Source organism: Chelon labrosus (assembly GCF_963514085.1).
Source record: "Chelon labrosus genome assembly, chromosome: 1".
Classification (NCBI taxonomy): Eukaryota; Metazoa; Chordata; class Actinopteri; order Mugiliformes; family Mugilidae; genus Chelon; species Chelon labrosus.
The window spans coordinates 3,091,084-3,109,239 of NC_140337.1; the positions used below are offsets into that span (position 1 = coordinate 3,091,084).

Consider the following 18,156-nt stretch of genomic DNA (forward strand, 5'->3'; position numbering starts at 1 on the left):
GATAAATGCTGCGTTCAGAGCCTGTATTCTTCAAAAGTATTTTAACTATGAGAGTCCCAAAATAAGATAGTCACGTCTCGCTGAAAGCAAAGCTAACAGTTCTCCAGGAAGTCGGCCACAAAAAAATAGTTTCTTGTTAACAAGAACAAACAGTGATGCATCTACCTTGGTTCCACTATTTGCAAATGTTTTTGCTTATAGGTCTAATTCATTTTCATCCGTAGCAGGATGCAAAAAACACGAAGAACAGCACAAGGTGTTGACCTGACCTCCAAATTCACTAGATCCCACACTGATGAATTATCTGTGGGATGATCCACAGAGGCCCCTCCCCTCAACCCATAGGACCCAAAGGCCCCCACTAACAACATTCTGTTGCCAGACACCACAGGACACCCTCAGAAGACCCATGTCCATTCTCTGATGAGTCCCAACTGTTTTGGAGGCACAAGGGAGACCTACACAATATTAGGAAGGTGGTCATAATGTTGTGCCTGATCGGTGTATTTCGTGACGCTACAACTGAGTAATTTTTTTTTCACTCCCTGGAATACCCCATGCCACAAGGCGTTATCCAAAGTCCAACTGCAGAAGTCTGCTTTTCTTGGTCCAGCTGGACCATCTTCTCATTGGATGTCTTTACCTGACAACATTTCCTCAACTTGACTGAAATCCTGTAGCTTGACAAAATAATCTAATGAGATATAAGTGATATATAGCAGTATAATAGCAGAATAGAACCTTTTGACATGGTTCTACTTGATGTGGAGCATCAAATCTGCCAGAAATATAACAGAAGGAAGGTTTTTCCCATCTTTGTTGACCCCACTGAAAGAAAATGACCAGCACGGGCCAAAACAGACCCAAGTCATCAGCGGTACCGTCTACATTGATTCTGGCTACCCTTTTCCTTTCAAACACTTGTTTGAACATCATGTTCCAAAAGCTCATTGCGTCACCTGATGTTTAACTTGCATGAGGCAGAAAGAATGGATTTATTCAAACCAGAGTGAAACCATCAGATCAAGTGTTTACATGGTTTTTAGGAGCTAATATTTTCCTATCGAAATGATTATCAAAGGTTTACACCACCCCTCTCAGTCTGGTTGAAACCCCTTAATCGGGTCAGTCTGTTCTAATTGAGTTGGTTACATGAGGCACTTTTTTCTGATTATTAGCCAAATACTAATGTCAATGTAAACAGAACCATTGGCATAATCAGTCCAGACATTTGGACTTTTACATCAGACCTGCATTGGGACCAATGTCCAACTGAAAATACATTAGGTGTACTGGTTGTAACATCACAGCTGATCTAAATCCAGCAAACAGCTGGAGATCATTTCTACGATTGGTGTAAACTTTTTAACCTCAAATTGTTTAGTCGTAGCTCAGCTGGCTAAACAACTGGTTTAAGCAGCATCCAACGAACCACTTAGCATGTCTGTTTGTGCAGTTAAAACTACATTCAGTATTATATTTTCCACTACAGGATGATTGAATTCTATTTGGGTAACTCCAAGTGAAGAAACATGGTTTAAGTTTAAACAATAGGGGGATGCTTGACCAGAGGATACACAATGAGTTTAGTAAAATGACACAGAGTGAATCAGTTCAGCTCAGCGTGATGCTGTGGGGTCCCTTGGATGTCTGTGGGTGGGCAAGTCCAGCTTGGGTGGGCAAGTGTGTTTTGTACATATGCCTTTGTGTGGAGGTGCTGAGCAAGTATGACTCAACAGGGGGCATTTGCAAGTGTTATTATAAAGGCGCAAATTGCAGCTGATCTCTGTTTTCTCTGGTGGGGTCGAGGCGTACCCACAAGAATGAAAAAACACAGAAAGTGGGCCCTCTGAATGACCTAAAAAGTTATTTCTTAACGTAAAGGTTAGAGTTATTTTAGGGATATTGTGAGAATTCTGAAAAGGGCTGAACAAAGTAATGGAATAAAAATACTAAACAAACGTGATTTAAATGGTTGCTATAAATGACATAGCTGAGGTAAGAGAGCAGAGGCATCCTTCCTGTGTGTGTTTGTGTGAATGTTTTCTGCCTGTGTAGCTACTGTTGAACTGTTGTTAGTGTCACCGGCCAGCACAATAAACACACTGCTGACTTCGAGGAAGTCTCCATCTACACTGTGGCCACTTGCACAGTCACCTTGTGGACACTTGACTCCACTTATGAGGAAAAGAAGCAAATGTAAATCATTAGAGTTGAGCAAATTGTGGTTAGTGTAAGTCTCCAGGAAAGGAATGTGAGCCCATGTAACTTCCTCTGATGAAAACTTGACTTGAGGTTTACTCATCGTTTTGTAATTGAAAAGAAACAGCTGGGAAGACTTACGCCTGACAGTAAAATCAACACACATCACTGGAATACTAATGGGGGATTCCATTTTTATAATCAATGGCCTCATTTCCACTTCACGACTCGACTTGTTTTTCTGTACTTTTCCACGGTACCACCTCATGTTAAGCGAATTGATCATCGCTATGACACTATCTTAACCGTGGCACAAAGACAGCAAAACCCAAGGATACTGATTCATCCTTTCATCTGTCATCAAGAAAAGGAAGATCTCTGCTTTGTCAATGGCATGGATTTTTTGGGCAGTCTGGGTCGACCAAATGAAAGACCTTGTAGTCATCTATCCTGGAAGCCGGACCAACGTCCCCGCCTAAATATTTTATGTTTGTTATGATTCACCTTCCCTTGAGACTAAGTGTGATTTCTTTTGTTCACTTAATACTATTTAAGACATATTTACAAGGCTGACTAATGAAAGAATTGTTTCTTTCAGCATGTCTGTGAAGATCCTCAGTTATCCAGGACATGGTACATCCCAAGCAAAGCTAAAACAAAAGCAACTGTTTCAGCAGTGGTTGTTCATTAACAACTTCCTTTGACGGGCAGTCTCTAAGAATGTTTGCAGACTTAATTTAACCTTGACACGAAAGACTAAACTGCGAAAGGTAAACTCTCCCCTGCAGCAGATGGTTTAAACATTTACAAGATATACCAACATGGCAGTTAAAACCAAAACAATCTCATGTGATCTCATGAAAACTTTTATTTTCCGACACACAGGGTCAAAGGTTATCATGAGCTGTCATTACCCCTATGACCGATCATGAGGCTGCAAATCCCTTAAATGGAAGCAGATTAAAAACTCAGATTGCACACTGAGAAATGGGCTCTTAACTCATGATAGCCACGCACAAACATCTTCTTCATCTTCTATAACTGGTTGTCCTGTGAAGGGTCGTGCTGGGGGCTGGAGCCCATCGGAGCTGTCATCGGGCGAGAGGCGGGGTACACCCTGGACAGGTCTCCAGTCTATTGCAGGGCTAACACAGAGAGACAGACAACCATTTACACTCACATGCACACCTACGGCCAATTTAGAATCACCAATGAACCTAACCAGCATGTCTTTGGACAGTGGTTCCTCCCACGCTGGAGTACCTGGAGAGAACCCACGCAGACACAGGGAGAACATGCAAACTGCACACAGAAAGGCCCAGCTGGCCTGGATTCGAACCCGGAACCTTCTTGCTGTGAGGTATCAGTGCTAACCAACATACCACTGTTCTGGCCGCCACACACAAACAGATATACTGAATCTGATAGAGAAGGAATGTCTTGACTTGACATGCTCATTTGCATTCTGGAAAGTCCAACAATGTATAACTGAAAGTCAAAATCAGCAAATGGTTAATTAGTTTTGTATTCATTTGGTCCAGCATTCATTAGCACTTCCAAATGACAGGAAACACTCAAGAGGATTCTTCTCAAACATCTTCATTTTGCAATGTGTTGCTCATTTCAGCCGTGACTTGGACAAAATCAGATTAATTTGGTAAATCCGCATTGCATGACTCACAATTTAAAACCACACCCATGCAACAGTTACTTAAAAGCCTTTTCTGAGGCCTCTGCTTGTCGATGCGCTGTGTATTTGTGCAGAGAAACATACTGAACGTCTCGTAAGAGGTGTCGAATGCGGCCGACGCTGCCAACTCGCACATTTGCCAACTTGCACATTTGCCAACTCTTAAAAAGCAGGGAACCTGTTTGCGATCTAAACTGACAAGATTCTTTGCAACTATTACGTTGTTTCCTGATACCTTCTCCTTTACGAGAATCTAAAGCAAGATGGTGGAGTGGAGGTATTCCAGATTTTACTGACAACAGATTCCTCCGTTCGAGAAGGTCAAGGTTGAGATTTGATCTCATGGATGAGGAAATAAGGTCTAGGAGTTTAATATTATGCAACCAAATGAAAAGCAAATAAAGTCATTTCAAAGGGCTGCCCTTTATGTCCAGACTGAGATAACTAACAGCAACTGATTGCCATAAAGTTTCAAACAGTCTGCATACAGTGAACCCAGATAGCTTTGGCAATCCCTTGAATCTTCCCCTAGATTCGATGTGAGATTGATATTTGTGGTTTTGAGAAAAGTATTGAAAGAGCTATTGGATGGACAACCAGGACAATCCATTCACCCATAAGGATCAAAACTAATTTACATTGGTTTATGGCCAAATATAAACCATATAAACATTTCATCTCTCACAAAGCAAAAACCTTTAAGCACAGTCTAAAATCTTTGAGACCACAACTGGATATAAATCTAAATGTTTCCTGGCTGTCTCTCCTCCATCGGTTTTCAAATCTAAAAGTTATTGGCCGTCTCTCCCCGCTATGATATTTTGGAAGCCCCAATCTTAGATCGGACACATTTTCATAATATTGAAGAGAGATTTTTATCTCTTCGACGAGAAGCGAGACTTCTGTCTTCTTGTCCAAACAGTTACAATGTGTTAGCATTTCTTTTCTGCCTCTGGAAAGACCACTTTATTTGATTTAGACACTCAAAATAATGTCAATCGAGCCCTAAAATAAGGCACTGAGTTCTAATCATTTAACATGCGAGCCGGAGAGAAGGATAAGGATGCTTTAATTCATCTGTTCCGATGCTTTGTCATCTCCTTCCGAAGTAGATCTAACATAATCAGTTTGATAATTCCTTCATCCAAGGTCTAATTTCCTAGAGAGCTAAAATGTCAACGTTACAGTAATTCAATGCAGCAATTGAGCCAACATTTGCTTTCTTAACCTTGTTTGCCTCCTATTTTCAACAGACAAATACATCTACTAAAAATGACGACATTATTTAAAAGTCAACGCCTTGAGGGAAGCTTTGACCGGCTGCCTGACAGTTTCATGGTTTCACCTCATTTCCAAGAGCTCTTCTCATTAAGCTTTCCATTCAGCAGCTGTGGATGAAGCCAAGTCTGTGCTCAAGAGTTTTACTCATCGATTCATGGATGAGCCACGTGCACACACGTCCAAGAGCCTTACAAGCTTCTAACGAGGTCATGTTATTCTGTGAAACATGTAGCCAAACATTTGCTGGAACTCAGCGAAGAGCCGAGGAAGTGGAACATCAATGATAATGCTTTTGTGGTTTCATGATTTGCGAGAGCAATGAAGTATCATTTACCGTCGATGAGACATTGGAGAAAGACAAAGGGACGGCCAGCACTGGGGTCAAAGGAGGCCAGTGTTGAGGAAGTGAGACATAAGTGGGTGGAAAGATTCGGGACAGATCGGCTCAGGAAAGACTTCAGTGGTTGCTTAATTGGTACAGAAACGAGAACTGACAGGACAGGTGGTGTGCACAGTCAAAGCACTGATATCAACGCAGAACATGTACGTGTTTTATGTGTATGAGGGAGAAAAACACTAAAGGAGACAAGACTTTGGCTGACACTAACAGCCTCTCCTTCTTGTGCCAGGACAGAGATGTCTGACCATTCCCAGGTTTACATCACGTTACAGCAGCTAAGTAATTTCCATCCAATCAATCCCACATAGGCAAGCAAGCTTCTATTTCCATGAGGGAGTGTACGCTAACATAAAACTCAGCTAACTTTGATTCCCTGCGGTTTTGTCCTCCTTACAGTGAAAACACACATTTATATGCCAATGAACACTGTGACCACCCGTGCCGAGACTGGACTAAACATGGTGGTTTCGAGCGCTCTGGCTTTTTGTTGCATTAAAATCATTACAAAACATAATGAGGCAGTAAATGAGTGCCACCGAAAGTTGACGCTAACAATTGTTTTCACAATTAATCAATTCATTATTAGGTTCTTATGGTGTCACCTTTGTATTCAACCAATTGTCAACACGAACTGATTCGTTTTAGTTTTCAACCTTTGAAAGCACAATAAGCTTTTCTGTACACTTACAGTTCCCATTTACTGGCAAGAATATGGTAACATTTGAAAGTGACTTCAAAAAATGGCCTTGAAGTATGAGGAAGACCAGTCATCTTTCCCCTGTGGTTTGATTATACACTTTCCAACAAAGCAAACCACACTTCTTTCCACCTCTCCTTTGATATAATAGAAGGTATAAAAAGTATGGACGCCTTTGGGTACCGTGTGATAGAAGCCATATGGACCCTGACAATGGAGATCGGAAATGAGAGAAGATAGGTGGACGAGGAGAAGGTTGTTTCTTTGTAGGAGGTCATTGCACCATCACCAATTTAGACACATTATTTTAATATCCATCTGTTTCCTAGTAACACCATGAATGCAAAAAATGGTTTCTGGAATCTTTTATGCACATCGACTGGCCAATTTTTCACAGACATTGTTGATTATCATACCTCAAAACCTCAAGCTGGGCGGCACAGTGGCCCCACAGTGAGAAGGTTCAGGGTTCTGTGTGGAGTTTGCATGTTCTCCCTTTGTCTGTGTGGATTTTCAAGACAAATTGATGAGCTTGCTGCCACTGAAACACATCCTGTTTTTAAAGCGTCAAATAGCTAACACACAACTTGCATGAAAAAAAGGACAATTGAACACACATTAGCATCTTATTAACTACCTAAAATGACAGGAACCATCTCCTGAAGAGATTTATGTAATGTTTAGTTTGGCCCAAGTCCCGCCCACTAACATAGAGGGGGTGGGGTTATGACCAATACTGGGGTCAGCCACTAGGGGGAGCTCCACATGCTTTGACCTCACTCTTGAGGAGCTGTCATGGCGTCCACTTTTTTCACAGCCTAAACAAAAATCAATCTAAAATGTAGCTTTAATGCAACAAAAGAAAAAAAATCTGTTGACTGCAGTATAGAGCTGCCAGTTGTACAGAGCAACAAGCAGCAGCACTGAAAGCTCACCAGATGTATCTTATGTCTATTAGCTCTCAAATCTTACAAACAGCATTTATCAGCACTTTATAGCCATGTTGACTGAGCAAACAAAGTGATAACACACAGCACACCACCAGCTGTTGGCACACACACACAGCTGTAGCCACATCCTAATGAGCATTCCAACATGGGAACACAAATATCCTGTTTTCACGTGTCAAGCTGTTAAACCAAGGTCATGTGTGTGTGGTGGGCTTGCGTATCTGTACTCGATCAATTAATTTGACTTTGGACGCTTTTCTTACACATTTTGTGGCTGTTGAACGTGTTCAATAAGAGCTCATTAGCATTATTGTTCGGTACATCAGTTGTACCAGCTTTGGTCTCGGCAGGCTTTAATAAATTATTTAAAGTGGTTCTCCTTCATCAGACAGAAACAGTGTAGATATTTGCTGAAAATAAAAGAAATACCCAGGTCTCTGTCTTTGGGTCACACTAAAGGTATAACACTTCAAATATTAAGGGACCTCCTGCAGCCAGTTAGCTTAGCTTAGCATAAAGACTGGAAAGAAGGGGAACAGCTAGTCTAGGTCACATGTAACTCATGTATCTGGATCTATGAATTGCATGTTATGCTCAACTAATAAAACCCAAAATGCTAATACTTAGCACGCCATAGGCTAATCAACGTATGAGTCTGGTAACACTTCATTATGAGGCGTGTTTCAGCCTGTACAGAAAAAAATATGTATCTGCACATAAATGGCCTCCAACCAAATTCAAATCCAGATAATGTATGTGCCTACCAAGTTGTTACTCCTTTGTCAATCACTGCATAAAACCTGCCCAACCAATTTGATTTCCCTGATCAGTTCCCAATGGCATGACCACCTTTCCACCACAAACAAACCTGTGCGCAGAGGAAGTTTGGGTCAACCTCCAGGCTAGCTAATACCACCGCTTCAAAATGAAAATATTCTCCATCGCAGTTAAAAATAATCCTAACATATCTGCTAACTTTGGAAATTGACTGTTATTACAATCAGTCCAGACTAAATCATTCTCTCCTGTCACTACTACTGTCACTACCACTTTCTCTTCTTACCTCCCCTCTCTCCTCTTTCCTCTCGTTTTCCCTGTGATCTCCGCTTTCCTTTTCATCCTCGTCCAAATGACCTGGCTATGCAAACAGTGAGCATGCAGGTCTGTGCAGAGAGACCACACTGTGTTTTGTGGATGTGCCTCCACAAGTCTCCCGAAACTTGTGCATTCATCGCAGTTTCTGGCAAAGTCAGGAAGCGTAAGGGAACAACTTCCTTGTTGGAAAGCCTTTTTGGAGGTACGTGTATCATTTATTGATGTGGTGTCTACTGACGCACAAAAACAAACAAGAGTCATTGCAGTCTTAAATGCAGTAGGTGAAAAGCAAGGTCAAATCTGTTCTTCTTTCACCTTCTTCTAAAAACCATGTCTTAATTTGCCTTGTTCCTCTTGTGTTTTACACCCTTATAAACACCTTACGTAACTTTGGACACTTTCCCAAAGCCTGTTTAGATGCGTGCATTGCATTGCCAGAGAATCACTTAACTTCTAAACTCCTGGAAAAAAAAAAAAAAAAAAGTATTGTGTCACTCCTGAAATATTCATCCTACCCTTGAGCCCTAAGACTAACTGTAACTCGATTCTCCAATATGGACCTGAAGCATAACACACAAAGACTACAAGGTAGGGGGGGGGAGGAGGGAGCTGGAGTTGAAAAGACAGAGAATTGTGTATTTTGGCAATGGAGTCTGGCGTAAAGGGGGGGCGAGTTTAGCAGCTTTGAATTAAACCTAAATATTTGCGTGACAGATTTGATTTTGCTCAACATTGCTCGCTAATCCCGAACATGTGTGTGCACCTGTGTGCGTCGCTCTCCGACCCGCATATGCACGGCACAAAGGCACCCTTGCCCGTCCAGCGGCCCCCTGTAATGCACACGTGTTGCGTGTCCAACCCCCTCGACACACATTACTCTCACACACGTACATGTATTTTCTATTAATGGTAACTTTAACCTTGCCCTTCGCCAGTATAAACCCAATCCAGTGTGAAAGCTAAATACGCGGCAGATTTAAGCAATAATGGAACGACTGGCATACACTGTTGTAAGCTGCTCCTCTAGGTTGCGTCAGAACATGGGAGGCCACACAGGCAGGCTGGCTTGGGTGAAATGGCTTTGTGTGTGAAGTCGTAGTGGCATGCTAATAGCGCTATTTTCTATCAGATCTCCTTCAGACATGGTTACTCGTATAGCGGGATGCCTCGCATTACTTTAAACCTGTGACTGGAGGAACAGCTTTGCAACTGTTTCAGACGGAGGCCAGTGTGAGCTGATGGGTACAATACAAGCTATATCCAAGGCTCCTGGCTCTTTCAGGAAAATATCACCAAAAAAATCAAGCAAGGCAATGTTCTGGCCATATCCACTTGTGATAAACCAACCTGAAATACTCCTTCACTTGTCTGACCATCAGTCAAAAGGTATTGATGCAAGACGGAAACATCTTCACAGCTAAGCAGCTGCAAGTTGACGCTTAAAAGTGACAAACAACTGATGACCTAAATAGTTGCTGATTCATTTTCTGCAGACTGACAGGTCAATTAACCAGCGAATACCTGCAGCTCTACCTGTCGGCTGTCAGCTGAAGTGATTCATCCGTCCATTGTTGTTACTGAGAGGAGTGGCCTGTTCTGAAGCCACCTTTGGAAAACAAGGTCACGGGATCAAAACATGACTAGCGTGCCTGTAAATTTACCACATTTGAAACGTAAATATATATAGACCGCAAAGAACCGAAACCAAATAACTGAGATCCTCTGGTAGCACATCAGCTGCTCCTATCTGGCTTCCCAACTTGTCTTGTAATGTTAACCTCTAACCTTGCATTAATCTGGTCTTAAACCAGAACCCCAAGCTTCTGTCAAGCTAAAATTTCTCAATATTTTTAAAGGATTTCCCCCGTTTTTATTCTGTGCTTGGCGGTCATCCGGTCATCACAAGCCAGATCATGAGAACACACACACACACAAACACACACACTTAAATCACACAAACACAGAAGGAAAATTCAGAAACTGCAGATCTTTTGTGCTGAGCAGACCACACACACCTACACACACCCTAACAAACACGCACACAGAGTGAAACCTTTGTGTAAATCAGACCACACACACATGCACCCAGTGTACTTGGACGTCAGGGCCTATCAGAGAATCCAAACACTAATAAAAGCGGACCGTAAAGTCTAAGAAGTGGAATGTCAATCACACAAATCCCTCATTTCACACGTATCAACACAAATGGCAGAAGAACCACAAAGGTCAGGGGGTGAAGGTTTGCGACTTCAATCAAGACGTCGAGTTTTGACGCAAACAGATGAGGCAACATAAAGCAAGCTTCCTTATATGTGCCCTGAACTTTAAGTCTATCAAATGAAACACCTTTCTTAGATATGATACAATTCATTTTAACCCACTGAAGAGAAGATAATGGAACTATAACTCAAAAATACACAGCACCCAACCTCTTCAGATGTCAAGAGACATCAGCTTCCGTGACGTTCTTTCACTCCATAAGGTTTTATCAACAGACGTGTGGGATCCGAAGCTATTATCTCTGACTTGTTGAAACATTGTTAGTAAAGTGTGTGGGATTCTTCAGTTCCTTCACCTCATTTAAAGTTTTTGGGGTCAGTGAAGCTGAGAAATCAATAGTTTTGATTATTTCTTTGCGACATTTGATTAAAGACAAATTACAATTTTAGTTATTTTAGAGGAACTGATTAATTATTTAGCCTATACACAATTTCATACATTATTTTATTGACCTGGTAATAAATTAATATACTTGATTTAGCAGCACTAGTGCTTAAAAACTGCACAAAAGTTATGTGTTCGTTAAGGATCTGATTAATAATGCTTCTGATAAATGCTTTAATTTGTATTCACCTGTTTTCCACGTTTTTAAATTATATTTATGTCCAAAGTGTACAGCAGGTTTGGCCGATATGGTTTCTGCAGCTTCTAAGAACTCACGCCCATTAAGCCGGCATGTTTACTGTGTTTACATGTGGGTATTTGTTGGTTTCTTTGAATGCCGCAGCTCTGAGGCAACGCTGGAGAATTCCTCTTTGTGCGAAGCTCATTGTTCCGGATATCTTTTGTCTTAAAAACCGGGGCGGCCACGGGGTGTTAACTCCGCAGCAGCTCAAAGCGACGCCTGTTTCCAGATTAAAAATAACCAGCCTTCGCATGAGAACCGGGGGATTCCCCACAGGCGGGCACATAGCTCAGTGTTTTTCATTTTGTCTCTGTCCAGTATCATCTCCAAACTATTCCTTGTGTGGTTTCCTGCTATCTGTGACGCATAAATAAATAAGTAAAAAAAAAAAAAAAAGAAGAAGGGTCGAAGTCGACTTGATGACTTACAAATGAACATCTCCGCCCGCTTTCCCTTTTTATCTCATCATTAAAGTAAATATCATTATCAGCAGCTGCATATTCTGATACAGAAGGGAAGAAGACCCAGCCACAATCTCATATACTGTGTTTTTCTCTCTCAGGCCAGAAAAAGGTCAAACATTTGGATTAAAACTGGAATAATAATGAGAAAATGCAACAAATTCTGTTTGACAATCTAAATCCATGCCTCTAATAGGCACAACCTAACTGAATAATAGAGAAAACAACATGTAATCCAGCGCTATTTGGATATTTAATGCAGTGTGACATTGTATTACACTGTATATTTGGCCTGGATCTCCTCTCTTGGAGCCCTCCTCATCCTGTTTAACTCAGATACTCTAAAATCATCCAGATTTTTACGATGGTTTGATCAGCTATATGTCTGAACTTTTCCCAAAAATGATATGAAGGTAGAAGTGTCTCATGCTTTCTCTTTTAGCTGATTTGATTTCATCCATGCTGGCTAGCCAAAAAGGCAGATTTAATCTTTTCAATAGAAAAAAACAACAACAAAACATCTGTGCACGCTGCAGTCCTAATGTCTTAATACTAACTGTAAGTCTTGTTGGAATATAAGGGCAGAAGAAAAGAGAAATGTGTCACACCTGTTTTGAATGAAACTAGCGGTAAGATCTTACTTTTCTTCTTCCATACATGACTCACTGTATCTGACAGGTGTTTGTTCTCATGTAGACATGCAGGGCACTGAAGCCCCGATGTCCTCTCTCTGACAGAGTAAGGTTACATTTTAAACGGGCCTCTTGCTGGGATCCATGCATCCTCAGGATCGTGCAGCAGCTCCCCTTATCCCTGACCTCACGCTCCGGATGGTCTCTCTATATTTACCTGGACTAAATACTTCCCAAATGAAAACATTCTGCTTAGGTCTGTTTACAAGGACGCTAAATGAAATGATGACATCAATCACTACGTAGAAGAAGATGACCAAGACTGATCCACACTTTCAGTGTTTTGCCGGCCGCTTGGATTTTCGGCTTGGTCATCTTTTCTAACACTCCATGTTTCTGTCAGTCCTGGAACTCGCCACCAGATGTTTACCCCACGTGGAGCAAGAGAGAATGGATTTATTCGAGCCAGAGAGAAACAATCAGATCAAGTGTTTCCATGGTTATTAGGAGCTGATATTTTCCTGTTTAACAGATTCTCGAAGGTTTACACCACCCCTCTTGTAACTCCTTCCGATCACACCAGTCTGTCCTGACTGAGGTGGTTACATGAGGCCTTTTTAATTCTGCTTATTAGCGGAATGCTAGAGTTCAGTAAACGCACATTTTCTAAGTGTAAGGACAATTTCTGCGTAACCTTCGATGTCCATGCAGATGCTCACTTCTTGGGTGTGGAACATCAAGAAAACTTAAACAAGTGGAGATGCCTTTGATTTAGCTTTGATACACGAACAGTTTTTTTTGCTGTTGTCACCCCTAAAACATAACTGTGACAGTGACTGGGCCGACACCTAGCCTGAAACCTGGCAGACTGATTCCCGCACGATTTTGCGAGAATCCAGCCACCCCTTAAGTGGACTTTGTTTCTGCAGACGTGTGAAACTACAAACCTATACAAACTTGATGTACGTTTTCAGAAACCACGCGCAACGCTCATACCTCACGTCACGCTTTGCGCTCCTTCAAAGTCCTCAGTGGATCAGTCAAATTGCTTTTCCACAATATCCACAATAGTAAAAAGGAGGAGGACGGGCAGTGAACCTCTGCTGACTGAAAAGCTTATCTCACTGATGTTTTGAGATTCTGCAGCGAACTATAACAAGCGCTGCTTAAGTTCACTTGTCATCATTGTACTTTCCCCCCGCTGGGACTCGGTGAGCAACATGTCACTGAGGCACTTAGGTTTGCAACGGGGCAAAATAACCTTTGCATGTTTGGGCTTTGAGTAGCTGCTGCAGCAACACAAATAGATCTAGTTTTAGAGAAAATAATCAGACCTAAGCTGAGGTAAGATTTGACAGTGCTGCTAAAACGTGGAGTGGTTGCAGTGGGCTAATTTCATGGTTGAAATCTTCAGATATATTGCAATTCGCTACAGTGGTATTTCATTTACAATGATTATTCGAGGGGATAAAAACATGGCTTAAATCGCACCACGAGGCACACCAAAGCGCTTCAATCATCGCCTCGAATATTTCACCCCTGCACACATCTGCAACCCACTTAAAAGCAGCCCGGCGCTACAGCCTCCCTTTACTTTCTGCCTACCCAAATGGCTTCAACATGTTGCTTTACGCACGCACTTGAATCCGTTCGGTTCGATCGGCGTTGCTGGACAAGACAGGACAGGATAGGACAGGACAGACAGATTGCTGATCCTCCTGTCCCGTCCGAGGATTGCTTGCAAATTCCGGGTTGTTTCAACACGTCTATTCAGACAAAGCTGTTTCCCAAGAACCTGGCAAGTCAAGCTGCAGGGGCAAACTTCGCCAGAGCTCTTGTAAACAGCATTAATGATGCTTTAAGATTTCTCTAGTGGCTGTTGTTCTTTAGGATGTTATTGTAATATCCAACACATAACACTGCGCACAGTTTGGCCAACTTCTACGACCATTCCTTGAAATCCCTTGTCAGTTCCATGCGCAAAAAAAATGATTTGCATTAAATGTTTCCCTCGCCTCGCTGTCAAGGCAACAAAGTTCACACAAAGGTGTAAAAGTGTTTCAAAACAAACAGCTCAGGCGTGGAAGCTGGAACCTCTTACCTGTGATATGGACATGTTCAGGTAGACAAAGAGCCCCGTCGTGGAGGCGATCTGCAGTACCACCACCACAATCACCACCATCGCCACCCACATCTTGGACGGGGCTTCCCGGCGCCCAGTCCCGTTGGGTCCGCCGGCCGGGACCATCATGTAAGTGGTGGACTCGCTGCTCACTGATCTGAAATAATCCTGCTGCTGTGCGCTCGGAGCGGCCATGGCATTCCCGACGCATGAGTGGACCACAAAACCCAGGGAGCAGCGACGCAACAATAGCCTCCACAGACCTGACCGACTGACCGAAAATTGGAGCTAAATTAGATTCCCATGCGTCCGCGGCTGCCAGCGGAGCTTTTGCGTTCGCGGGGCCGGTGGTAGAGTCAAGGGGAGGAGGAGAAGGAGGAGGAGGCGGGAGACCTGAAAGTTAAAGTTTGGATGCGTCCATTTCTGACCAGAGCTCAGCCTCTGTTTGAAGTGGGACTGGAGCTGCAGAGGAAGGAGGCAGCTGGGCTGCTGCTGGTGGGCTGCAACCGAGAGAGAGCGCAGCGAAGAGGGGCTGGCTTAACCTCTTCATCACCCTGGAGCTGCGGAGGAATGTTTTCACAGTCGCACTCACACACACACACACACACAGACACACGTTTCTTTCAGTTTCAGCGGTGGCTTCGCGGGACTCTAGTGCCATATACTGTCAAAGTTCAAGATAACAAGATAACAGAAACAGAAAACAGAGCTGTCAACAAACTTACATATTCCAATAGTTAACTCTTAGAAAGTGGCGAAAAGTGGCGAAATGTACACCATGGACACCTATTTAACATACATTTTGCTTTTATTTTTGACTTTGTAGCCTATATGGTAGGCTACGTTTGACAGTTATTTGTTGTTAAAGCATCATCTGGCACAATCATTTCCCTCTCAATACATTTATATCATATCTTGTCTTATTGTGTCTTGTCTTGCCTCGTATCGTTCGTGTCGTATCATATCGTATCGTTCGTGTCGTATCATATCGTATATTAACGTAACTTGACTTGTCTACCTTGTCTTGTCATATCTTGTCTTGTCTTATCTTAATGTATCTTGTCTTATCTTATTGCATCTTGTCTTGTCTTGTCTTGTCTTGTTGTACCATGTCTTGTCTTGTCATACCTTGTCTTGTCTTTTTTTTTTTTTATTGTATCTTGTCTTGTCTCGCATGGCTCGTGTCGTGTCTTAATGTATCTTGCCTTCCTTAATTAGTAGTTTTCGTCATTTTTTTGGCATTTTATAACCATTATAACCAACATTTAGAAGATGAATCAACAGCAGATGAACTGCAAATATTTGTTGCATCAGACTGAAGCATTGTTGGTTAAAAATACAGATGACAATAAACAAATGTGTCTGTGTCTTAATCGTCTCTTTCCATCTCTGTGAGCTGCTATCTTCAGTGTTTGTGTATATCTCTGGTCTATTTTAGAGCATTTCTCTGTTTCAGAACAAACATTTACCCAACACCCTTTAGCTTATCTCTGTAGCCACAGTTAAATATTTGAACTTCAAGAAATATCACAAACTGCGCTCACTAATAAATACAACTTTTAGGTTTAACTCGTCTCTGTGGCCAAAAAGGAAATGTGCATGCCCACTAAAGCCTCCATTTAGTCTTTTTAATATGTTTTATCATCTGCATCGTCTCGTCTATGCACACAGAATCATGACACAGCTCACATTTCCCCCTAAACACACAATAAAATGTCTTAAAGGAAGGAGACAGGCAAAGATGGTGTTTACAGTTGATCTCTAAACAAACGGCCTTCCCTTTGTTTCCTCTTCATCACTGCAAACAGCTGGAAAGCAGGGCGGCCACAGTCAGGGCTGTTTATCAAGGATGGGAGGCCGACGCGCCAGCAGAGGAGACGAGGCTGGGTCGCAGCCAGGCCATTCGGACAGCTCTGGACCATTAGAGGTACATTGCAACACAATCCAAAAGCCTTTTCTGCGATCAAGGCCAGGCCATGCCCTGCAAAAATTAAACGTGCTGTGATCTGTGAAGTGGCCCTAATGGTGAAGCGCTTCCCAGTCAAGCTATAGTGGTTTCACATCAGGTTTCTGCACCAGATGTGAAAACTATTTATTCCTACTGGGACTTCTTCTTACTGGGCCCTGACAGGCCCATATTCTCAGTGCAAACGTTGGTGGCCAAGAAGGGAGTGATGTGGTCTGCAGGTGAAGCAGAATAAAATCTTTACTTGTAGAATGCACAGATGGCTGGAATCCATACCTTTGAAATTCTTAAAGAGAGGTGAAAGAAGGGTCAAATACTTTCCACGTCCACAAAAATGGTTGCTACGATGGAGGCGACATCGCCTAAGGGCAGGTGCTGCCACCATTGTGGGGGTTGTCTTTGTCCGGATGATATTTCAGCCCTGCAAGGAGTTTGACCCCTAAAACAGCCAAATGGCTCACAAAGTTTGCAGGACGGCGATACCTGCACGGATTTGACTTGTCAAATTCCTGCTTGTACAAGAATCCCAAAAGTCCAGTTCGGTAATGCATTGTTTAACGGCAGTAAATTTTGTTCTGAACTGTTATTTCAACGATAAAAGTTTTTATTTTTCTAGTCCGGGGAAAATACTGACAGTACAATATAATCTGGGAAGACCTTCAGAAGAAGGATGAATTTATGATACTCAACCTAAAATAAATTTTCTGAGTAGTGACTTTGGTTGTTCAGGGATAAGTTTATTTCAGTAGTGAAAACTTTTCACTATAAATGTAAGGACAAACAGCATATAAAATACATTATACCAAGATAGGCATAGTGTCCATTTGTGCCTGTCATGTTTTACTACTTCATTAAAGTCCCTGGTGTTTCCACTTTTCCCTTATTTCAACCAACAGATTTAACTTTTTTTATGAAATGCCTTGTCAACTGTTAGATCTTTGGATTTGCATTGTACTTTTTTGTCCAGCACCACTGGGTCAAACATCCCACTTACACCCTCCATCCCGTCAGCATGTCACCTGGAGTTAGCATCAACAGAGTCATTAGCATAGCTGTTTTGAAATATAAGAACATTATTTTGCATGAATGTCTCACTAAACATCTAGATATATCAACATGACTTGTTGCTCACATTCAGCAATGTCCTTACGTAATTTCTGGCTGCCATGTTTGATCCGATCAGAAAAATGATGTACAGTCGTCCACGTGGATGGAATATTTTCACATCCAGATGGTCAGCAGAGAATTCGAGGATACTGGAAAGGTGTGCCAAATTACCTGTTTGGTTTTTGGTTTTCTAAAGACGGCTGGGCGTGTATTTTTTCAGATGAAATTGGATGTCTGAGAGGTCAAGAGTGGTCCAATCAGGCGCTAAGAACAAGTATGGTGGCCTTTATTGTGACTTTGAAGAACTGAAAATGAAAACGCTTTTGTAACGCATTTCTAAAACTTTGAGTAACTTTGCCTTTCTTTCCCGGGTTGTACAAATATAGTAACATGTTAATCTTTGTTCCAATCCATAAATTAAAAAAAAAATAATTGTCTTTTGCAACTCATAGCTTAAACAGTGTTAAGATAAGGTTTGAGACCACATTCTTCACTCTGTGGGTGTTCTCATCTCAACTCACGTTGATTTACAAACTTAGAGCAAGTAGCCAGTGGTACTCTCATAAAAACAGATGGATCGGCGTATTCAGCAGCCTTGAAAAGCTGTTCTTGTAGCCACCAAGCTGACAGCGAAGATAGATTGAAATC

At 42.1% G+C, this 18,156-nt stretch overlaps 1 protein-coding gene across 1 annotated transcript in view; it reads right to left on the minus strand.

Moving 5' to 3' along the window:
* Positions 1-15,016, minus strand: part of tnfsf10l (TNF superfamily member 10, like) — a 66,748-nt gene extending 51,732 nt beyond the window's left edge. Inside the window, exon 1 of the mRNA XM_084545950.1 lies at positions 14,415-15,016. Within this exon, the coding sequence (XP_084402076.1) occupies positions 14,415-14,630 (216 nt within the window). The 5' untranslated portion in view covers positions 14,631-15,016. The remainder of the gene's footprint in view (positions 1-14,414) is intronic.
* Between the last annotated feature and the right edge of the window lie 3,140 nt (positions 15,017-18,156).